This window comes from Desmodus rotundus, chromosome 2, assembly GCF_022682495.2.
Source record: "Desmodus rotundus isolate HL8 chromosome 2, HLdesRot8A.1, whole genome shotgun sequence".
Lineage (NCBI taxonomy): Eukaryota > Metazoa > Chordata > Mammalia > Chiroptera > Phyllostomidae > Desmodus > Desmodus rotundus.
This window is the reverse complement of record NC_071388.1, coordinates 133,665,244-133,675,651: the sequence shown is the minus strand read 5'-3', so window position 1 is coordinate 133,675,651 and position 10,408 is coordinate 133,665,244. Positions and strand designations below refer to the sequence as shown.

The 10,408-nt window shown below is 37.7% G+C and overlaps 1 protein-coding gene across 2 annotated transcripts in view; it reads right to left on the bottom strand.

The window, feature by feature from the left end:
* The window catches only part of KYNU (kynureninase), a 100,502-nt gene extending 91,097 nt beyond the window's left edge, over window positions 1-9,405 (bottom strand). For both annotated transcript variants that reach the window (XM_045203178.3, XM_024569713.4), the window contains exons 1-2: window positions 9,275-9,405; window positions 856-1,037 (exon numbers count right to left, since the gene is read on the bottom strand). In XM_045203178.3, the coding sequence (XP_045059113.2) occupies window positions 856-1,024 (169 nt within the window). In that variant the 5' untranslated portion in view covers window positions 1,025-1,037; window positions 9,275-9,405. The remainder of the gene's footprint in view (window positions 1-855; window positions 1,038-9,274) is intronic.
* Window positions 9,406-10,408: the final 1,003 nt, after the last annotated feature.

Below are 10,408 nucleotides of genomic sequence, written 5' to 3'. Positions count from 1 at the left end.
CTCACAGCACAAAATAATGGTTATTCACATAAAATCCCTCCTGATATACTAAGTCCCAAAGTTATATTTTCTCTAAGGCAAATGCCATACTATCATAAACTTAGGTGCCACAAAAGTCAGAGATATTCTAATAATTATATATTGAAAAGGAATTGTTTTGAGCTCAAAGTGCTTAAAGAACAAGCAAATTAATCTGTCTATATATAGGGTCAGGCAAAAATAATGCCCATTTTTATTACAAAATCATAAGCATGTAATTCTATAACATAACAATATCACACTCAGCCACACCATATGACATTTTAGGTGAAGTGTTCAAATTAAAACTATAAATTATTACACCTATATTATTTTTCTACCAACCACACTCAAGCACACCTTAATTCTGCTGTACACTGTATATATTTTATTGATTGATTTTGAGAGAGAGAGAAAGAAAAACATTGATTTGTTGTTCTACGTATTTATGCATTCATTGGTTGATTCTTTTATATGCTCTGACTGGTATCCAACTCGAAACCTTGGCATACGAGGGTGATGCTCTAACCAATTGAGCTAGCCAGAAAGGACATATAACTTTTCAATCAGCCACTCTATTGTTCAGAGAAGTTGATGATTCTATTAGCACCCTTCAAGTATTTTGTTCAGAACGGGAGAGGACACATAAAGACCTGAAGCGAAGGTGGGCTGACAGGTTGGTTTGGTAGCACCAGGAACCTGCTGTATTTTAGACAAGTTCAATGGCTCTATTTGTAATAGAATAATGATATTCAAAGATTTATGGAAAACACACCCAGGAGCAAAAATAAATTAATAAATTGATTAAAAAATAAAACCCATTTCTAGTATTCTTACTTGGAGGCAGGTCCTGCATTTTGGGAATATAAAAATACTCCCTGAAGTGCCTCAGCTTATCTTCCTCATCAAGACGGAGAGCGACCCTCTCATCTGTAGGGTGGCATCGAAGTTCGGACGCCACACGTTGTACTGTGTCCACTGGCATTTCAAAAGGTAAAGGATCCATTACGAGTTGTTCTCTAAAAATGAATAACAATAATAATAATAATAAAGCCACCATTATTTTCTTTTCTGGAGACAATTGGCCCTTTAGGTAAAATACCTTTTGATTTAACTAAGATTCCCATCTTCCCAACCTCAGAAATAGTACAGTTATCCAGAAGGCATTAAACTCCGTGCCTAGGTTTTTCTCATGTATTAAACAAAGAAAATAATGGTCACTTAGGGATACTGAAAGGATTCAGTTAGGTAATGGTGCTCTCAATAAATGCTAGTTTTATTTTCTGGACAATAAACCAAATTAGTGACTGTCAAACATATATAACGTCACCTTTTCCTCTAAATGCCTTACTAGAAGGTAACAGTTAAAGATACTTCGTTGAAAGTGTAGAAGAACAGTGCCCCACCTAGCTTGCCCTTCTCCCTATCTTGCCTCCACTAACTCAACTCCAGTGATTCTTAGGTCATAGTGTTAAAACCATGGCCATGTGTATGTGTGTATGTGTGTGTATATATATATATTATATAACATATATTAAACATATAATATATATTTAATATGTATTTATTATATAATATAAAATATTCATTATATAATGTATATTAACATACACAGTATTTTAATATATAATATATTTATATCATATATAAATATATCAACATGATATATTAATATATTTATATTATATATAAATATATCGATATATTAACATTAATAGTTTATATATCAATATATTATACAACAATATTAATGTATAACATTATTAATACAATGTATAATGTAACGACATGTTAATAATATTAATATAAATATATAATATAATATAAATATACATTAATATATATTATATATAAATATATAAATAATAGAACCTTAACAAATTCTTTACTGTGAATGAAAATGATGTTGATAAAAAAAGGTAACTTTACTTTAAATAATATTAGTATTTTTTTGGCATATGAAGAGCAAGGAGACCTACTTCCTGCTAACAATGAGAAACCTATCTTTCACTACCATATCTTAGAACAAAGCAGGTCTTTGCGGTGTTTCTTGAAACCACATTCTACTCCATTTAATTATCATTGAACATTCCCCACCTTTTTGGGAAAAAACAATTTTTTTCTGAAAGGGATGAATAACAATGGAGATTTAAATGCATGTTTTAAACTTTACCCAAGTTTTATACATTTTTTATATTTCTCAGTTTTAGCTTTTTGACATTGAGTAAGAATGGTATCAGAGTAAAAAAGTTGTTTTCCTCAGGCTAGCTTGATTTACATATGTATACTTTTGCTGGTCTCACTTCTACGTTTTTCCAGTCATTTTCTCTTTCGATAAATATTTATTGAGAACCTACCACACTACACCATGCACTGGTGGATCAGCAGTGTAAGAGATAGTGTATAAGTGGTGACTCTTGTAAAATTTACTTTTTAAGAGAGTGAAAAAAATAATTAAATCATGCAATCTCAGATGATTTCAAAATCTGTGAGTACACAGAGCAGAGTGCTGGGATGGAAAGTCACAGGGGTATGGCATAACAACTATGGGAGCTCAAGTGCACCTCTATGGGCCAGGGACATATAGTCATTTCTGAATTCTGTTATGGATAAGAGCTGGACCTGGAGGAAGATGACAGGTTCTAAGATAACAAGAAGATTAAAAGTTCTAAGGTGGAGACGGACTTGACCTGTTCAACTAATGCACTAAGAGAGGTAGAAGGAGTAGGAGACTATGATGGAAGAGAGACAGAAGTACAAGTATGTCATGAAGAACTTTGAAGCCTAGAGGGAGTTTGTATATTTTTCTAAATTTAATGGGAAATTGTAGGAATGTCTTAAGTAGAAAAATGATATGAAGTAATTTTATATTAAATAAAAATCACGTTTTCTGCTATTTATTAGTTTAAAAAAGAGGCAAATTAAGGCTATTTTAACAGTTAAAAGGAAAACAATGGTGGACTAATGTGGTGAGGGGAAGGTACAGGGAAATAGCTGGATTTATAATATATTTCGGAGGAAAAGTTGAGATAGTCTCTTGTGAAGGCAAGCAAGAGGGTACCTTTTAGCTTGGGGAGAAATACCTAAAGAAATGCCTGGGGAAGAAACATTTTAAGGAGAATCAGAATTCTATTTAGGATATGTTAAGTTTGAGAACATTCAGGTAGAAATATCAAGCTGGCTCTTGAATATTTATGTCTGTAGCTCAGGAGAAAATTCAATCACAAGTTATACATTTGACATTGTCAACTCATAGAGTACACTTAAGATCTAGAATGCCTAGAGACAAACTAAAGCTAACATAGATAAGACTCTAGAATTGCAATTTAATTATCTTTCTTCCACTGCCCACTCTCCTTCCTCTTCCCCCAGCACACACGGTATTAGACAATAAAGAACTGCATGTCTAAATGTACACAATGCCAGTGAAATAAACACTCTTCCTGTCCTCTAGACTAAATTCTTCTTCTTACCTGACCTCTTCTTTTCTCTTTGCCAATGGTCTCCCTTGATGGCCATCCTTTACATTAAGCCCAGGTAAGGATACTGAGCTTCATCTGAGAACTTTTTTTTTTTTTTTTGCTTTGATTCCCATAAAGGCTTTTGATTGTTACAATTCATGCTTCTTTACAAAAGTCAGTAACTTCACAGTTGATCTCGATGGTTCTTTTAATATCTCACCATACTAAATTATTATTTGTTCTCCTCATGAAATCTTTTTCTGGATTGTTCTCATGCTATATCCTTTGCCAACAATGTTCTGCTTCCCCTTGTACACATTGAAATCCTGGTCAACTTTCAAAGGCCTAGCTGAAGTGTGACTCTTTCACGAGGCCTGTCATGTTGTCTCAGCTAAAGTAACCTCTCCTCCTCTGCACATGTAACACGTACAAATGCATGTCTTGTAATAAGGAATACATTTTGTCAGGTCCTGCATTCGTTTTGATATGTACATGGATGGGAAAGGTCAAACATGCTTGTCATGTTTACAACTTAATTCTAAATGGGTCTTTACCTACAGTTTTCTCTTTTTAATTATCTTTTATTGATTAGGCTATTACAGTTGTCCTGAATTTTTCTCCTTTGCTCCCCTCCACCCAGCATCCCTCACTCCCTCAGGCAATCCTCCCACCTTTGTTCATGTCCATAGGTTATGCATGTAAGTTCTTAGGTTACTCCCTTTCCTATACTGTATGTTACATCCCGGTGGCTATTCTGTAACTACTTATTTTTACTTCTAATCCCCTCACCTCTCACCCATTCTCCCACACCCCCCTTCCATCTTTTTATCTTTAACCTTTGGCGTTTTAATTATGATGTGTCTTGGAGTGGGCCTCTTTGCATCCATCTTGTTTGGGACTCTTTGTGCTTCCTGGACTTGCATGTATATTTCCTTCACCAAATTAGGGAAGTTTTCTTGCATTATTATTTCATAGATTTGCAATTTCTGGCTTTTTATCTTCTTCTGGCACCCGCCCCACCATGAAATGAATGTTGGATTGCTTAAAGTTGTCCCACAAGTTGTTGACACTATACTCATTTTTTTGGATTCTCTTTTCTTCTTCTTGTCCTGATTGGTTGTTTTTGCTTTCTTACATTTCAAATTATTCATTTGATTCTTGGCTTCATCTACTTTCCTGTTTTCTCCCTGTAAATTGTTCTTTATTTCAATTCGCGCACCCTTTCTTTCTGACTGGATCTTTTTTATGTGGCTGAGGTCCTCACTAAATTCCTTGAGCATCCTTATAAACAGTTTTTTGAAATCTTCATCTAACAAACTGCTTACCTCCTTTTTGTTTAGTTCTTTTTCTGGAGTTTTAATCTGTCATTTAATTTGGGCCTTGTTTTTTTGTCTCTTTGTTTGTTTCTCCCTGTGTTTGTTTCTGTGTATGGGGTACAACTGCTATGACTCCCTGTCTTGGTAGTATAGCCTAATGCACTAGCTGTCTTGTGGGATCCAGTGGCAAGGCCTCCCCTATTACCCAAGTTGAGTATTTGAGGGGTGCCCTTTGTGTGGGCTGAGTACACCATCCTCTTGTAGTTAAGCCTTGGTTGCTGTTGGCAGATCAATGGGAGGGGTTTTCCCATGCCAGTCAGCTGCAAGGACCACTACCACCAACCTCTACTCTCCTTGGGGGATCAGCTGTGCAGGGGCAGGGTGGTGGTGCTCTAACGTGGTCTATAGCTGTCCACTGGATGTGGAGGCCCTGGGGTTTCCCAGGTGGTGTAGGCCAAGGTCAGCCCCCACCTGTGTTTTGCCCAGGTCCACCCTGCCTGGGATAAAAAGCAATCAGAGATGGCTGCTACTTGTGCTGGGCTTAGAGATTTCCAACTCATGACAAGGTATGAATCTAGGCTGACAGTTCAGGGCCTGGGGCTCACTGAGGCCAGCTGCTGCTTGTTTGAGAAGATTTAGGAAGTTGTGAAATATGAGCCAAGAATAGCCATTCATATGGAAAAGCAGCTTGGGTGAGCCCATAAGTTGGGTGGGGTGGACGCTCTGGGTATTTCCATGGTGGGTCAAACAGTGTTAGCCAGGGTGATGGAATCTTAAATACAGCACCAGTCTGTGCATTCTGTGATGGGAAGGCCCAAAAAAGGTACAATCGCCTCTGCTTACCTTGATGCCTCCCCTTGCATGCCACCGGTGCCCCTCAAGATGCCTCCCTGGCTCCAGAGCCCAGAGGGAGTGAGTCTGAGTAAGTGAGTCATGTGTGGGTTCTTTAAGAGGAACTGCTTGGGGCCCCAGTAGTGTCTTCTACTGACTCAATACCTGCTGGTTTTCATAGCCAGAAGTTGTGGGGGCTTATCTTCCTGGCATGGGAACCCTGGGCTGGGGGTGTTGGTGTGGGGCTGGGACTCCTTGCTCCCGAGATATCCCTCCTGAATTTTTATCCACCACACATGGATGTGAGACCAGCCCATTCTGCATCTGTGCCCTTTCTACCAGTCTGGATAGATGTGATTTTGTTAATTCTGTAGTTGTCAGACTTCCATTCAACCCAATTTCTGTCAGTTCTGAGCAAGTTTGTTCTATATTTTAGTTGTAATTGTGATGTGGTTGTGTGAAGAGGTGAGCCATGTCTGCCTATGCCACCATCTTGACCAGAAGTTCTCTACTTACAGTTTTCTAATGAAGAAAATATTTTCTGAGTAGAGATGACTATAACTCTACCACTTGACATTATCAATTGACTGATTACCATTAATGAGACTGCTCCCAGATACTCGACCCACTAAAGACAACGGTGTTGCCAAAGGTCTGTGAGTGACTTGGCTGTGAAAGCTCTAACCAAACAATTGTAATGGTGTTTAGCCAATCTTATAATCAAATTCATTCAGGAATCAGCTGTGAGATATAGTTCTTCATTCAGTTAGAAACAGGAGCAAAACTTGAAAGAATCACAGAGATACAATAAAATGGTAGAGTGTAGAAGGAGTATTGTCATGAGTGATTCATTTTCTTCAGTCATGGAAAGCCACTGATTGTTAAAGTTTGAAGTATTCCAGCAGAAAACAAGAATCAGCTGTACTAACATAGCCGGAGATAGAACATCTATGGTTCCTGAAAAGGAGACAGGGCAAGTCAGTCTGCACAGTTACTGAATTCTTCCCTGCAACGAACTATATGGAAGACCTGGGAGGCTGCCTACTTCACTGTTCTAAAAACCACATGGGCTGTTTTCATGCCTTTCTATCGGGTATATCCTTACTATAAACCTATTACAGGAGAACCCCAGTTCTCACACTTAAATTGTTCCAGAACCTGTTTGAGAAATGATTTTTTTTTCTTAATTGAATCTCCTTTGTCATTGAGGGCCACACGACTTATCATATAGGTACCAGAATGAACATGTTGTTGGGTAGGGTACCGAAGTTTTGCTCAACAACTGAGACATTTTTTCCTGTTAACAACTTGATCGGGAGCCAAATTATTTGAGATGGGAGATGTTCAAGAACTGAGGCTTGACTGTACTTACTATAGCTTGATTGAGTTGCTGGTCTACCATACTGAACTGTATTCCACTTGGGGGGCCCTGGATTTTGTTTAATTTATCTTTGTAATCATTCCATGGTTGAGAAATGCCTTTTAGATAGTGTTCCACCAAATTGGCAGTTGAATGAGATAGCTGGGTGAATTATTTGGTGTGGCAAATGACATGTTACTAGAGGGATACCCTCTCCCACCCAACTACAGGGGAAACAATTAGAGGAGCACTTCCAATGAGGCTCGGAATCAAGAGAGTTTATCTCATATTTGGGACTTTCCTTGGAGAGTTAGCCTTTTGAGACATCATTGGGGTTAAGTTTGAGCTCTAAATTGGGTTTCCAAAATTAATATACAGATAGTTTTGTTACCATCATATTCCAGTAAAATTTGACTTTCCTTAATAAAAATATACACATTCATTCATTAGCTTCTTTATATTTGTTTCTTATTCAATCTTTGTAATAATCCTGATCAGTGTTATTTCCTGTGCTTAGGAACTAAATTCTGGAATAAACAGAACAGAGAAACCAGAAATAGAAAAATAATAAATGTTACTATGTGGGGCTACATTTTGCCTGAGGAGCTGAGTCTGCAGTGCTGACTGCCTCACATCAGGTGGGTGGCACGTGCAGAGCAAAATACCTGGCCCGAGGTGCACCTCTCACTTTACTTTTACTTACCTCTTCCTTACACACACACACACACACACACACACACATTTTACTGTTTCTTCACCCCATTCCATTTATTACTTGTTTCAGTCCTCTATTTAGTCTGCAAAGCACCACAGACTATGAATCCATCTCCTCTTTTTAATCAACCCTTCTTGTTTTGTGCCCAAGATACCACAGTGCCCTCACTCCAAGGAAGCAACTTATTAATTCATAAAAACTGCTGCTTAGCCCTGGTTGGTGTGGCTCGCTGGATTGAGTGCCTTCCTGCAAACCAAAGGGTCATCAGTTCGATTCCCAGTTCAGGCACATGCCTGGGTTGCAGGACAGGTCTCCGATGCGGGGTGTGCGAGAGGCAAGGACACAGTGATGTTTCTCTCCCTCTCTTTCTCCCTCCCTTCCCCTCTCTAAAATATAAATAAATAAAATCTTAAAAAAAAAACCACAACCCTGATGCTTAATCCTGCCTTCAACCCACCAGCTCAGACAACGCTTTGCAAGGCATAATTTTATGTTTTTTTAGGTTTTCCTTTTGTAAGCAACTTGACATGCTATTATTTTTGAAATCAATTCAAGTTAAACAAAACTCCAGACCTTATATCTGACATTTTTCGCGCTGAGTTTACGAAGAAGGTAGGCGTATACACATGTGGTCTTGGGCAAGTCACCTAAACTTTTTGTGTTGCTTTCTTCAGAGATCTTCAGCACAAAACTTTGCAAAGCACTTTGGACACATTTGATCAGTCACAGGACCCTCTCCCTTCTCCGTACACTGCACAGATCTTTTCTTTTTTTCTTTTCTTTTTTTTTTGCATTTCAGTTGCATTTTTATCTATCTTGAAATAATAAAGCATAATATGGCAAGAGTGTTGCTTATTTTCTTTCATCTTCAATATTAAAATGGCTGCATAAACACTCACAGTTTTGATAAGTTTTTTTTTAATGCACACTGATATGACAACTGTCACAATACAATCTAACAAAATTGTTTCAAATAAAGTTAAAGAGAACTAAGTTCTACTAGCACCATCTTATGGGAAAAACCAAACGAACTTTTTGGCCAATGCAATATTTCTTGAAATTAAAGTGTAGGTAACCCTGTTTAAAAGATATACATTTTCATTCCTCTAAATAAATAATTAATGACTAATAACACAGTAAGATAACTAAAGAGTTAGCAGAAAACAAAGGACTTAAAGCTTAATTAATAATCTGAATTTTGACCTAATTTTACCATTTAAACTCAAGTAACTACAGGATTAACTTTAATTAATCAACAGTATTTATCTTTTAGTAGATAAATTCAGTGAACTATTGACATGATTTTTTTTCCACTACGTTGAAAAAGATCTCTTTATTTGACACAAAATTTTACAAACTATAGAAATGATCTCTGGAAATGTAAAAGAAGAGTTAGGAGGGTATTTTACTACTTTCGTGAATATAATTTAGAGAAAAAAGAAGAAGAACCTGTCAGAAGAAACCTCTAAAGCATTGTGACAAGGATACTAACAGAGATAATATCTCTTTGGGAAAATCATTGAATATATATTCGTGTACAGAGTGCGTATATAACAAGTGCCTCAGTGCTTACCAGCTAGGATTCCAATGAGTTCACAGCTCCTGGTCTCTTGTAAAAGAAAAACTCTCTCAAGAGTTTCTGGCAGATTTATAGACCAAACCTCAGGTTGAGAAGTTCTACTACTTCTGCTCAAAGTCCACCCTGCGGGGAATTTGTGAGCTAACTTTAGTTCCTCCCACCATTTCTAACGTAACTGTAAATTTCCAATCACACTCAAACATGTCAGCAAAATGCTTCTTTCGCTTTCTATTTCAAACACTAGGAGCTCTGCTTGCACTCTGTTTCTCAAGCAGCTCCGCTCTTTAGACTGCAGTAAATGCTTCCTTGCCTTCCAATACACAGACCACTGGGCCTGTGAAATACATCTTACATTATCCTGTAGAGCAAGTAGGGTATCCTCCTTAGTGTGTGAGCTGCACCAAAAAGTTTGTCCAGAAGACAGATTCCAAAGTTTGCTTTCCTTGCTTGCTTTGGGATTTGGTAGACTAAGGGCTGGAGATAGGTTCTTTCCCAACTCTGCAGATAAGGGAAACTGGATTTTGGAGGCAGTACCCCACTGTCAAATGTACGCTGAGTTTCCATGTTGAACTAAAAGTTTAACATTTAATGGATAAACATTTTAGTCAAGAGTTTAGAATAGGATCTAAAATATTCTTTATTTCCCAGGATGTGTGCTGTAACTCTTCCTAGATTGTAAGTCTAGACAGGTAATGAGACAATCAAGGAAGTAAAAGATAAAGTTTCAAGAGCATGTTGAAAGTAGCCTAGGAAACTTCATAAAAGTAAATTATTCCTTTAAGCCTGTGGGCTATATATTGTTCTACCTTACATTATCTCTTTCTCCTTATTTTCAAACTTAGGTCTTTTGATGATTGTCTTTTTAGGTATAAACACCAATAGCAAAGACTTTCAAAATTAAGACCAAAGATAGGAAGTGGGCCTGAATAATTGAATCACTTTTGTGTACCTACACCTTGTTGAGCGCACACAACACACCAAGTAAAGCAGTATCGATACACAGAGATAGGCTGCCCAGACTACTGAGAGTGAGCTGAGTGTAGGGAACAGGAGGAGCTGCAGGGGAAGATGGCTAACCACCCAGGGCTATGGGAGGGCAGTGCCAGGTCCTGCCAGGTCCTGTAGGGG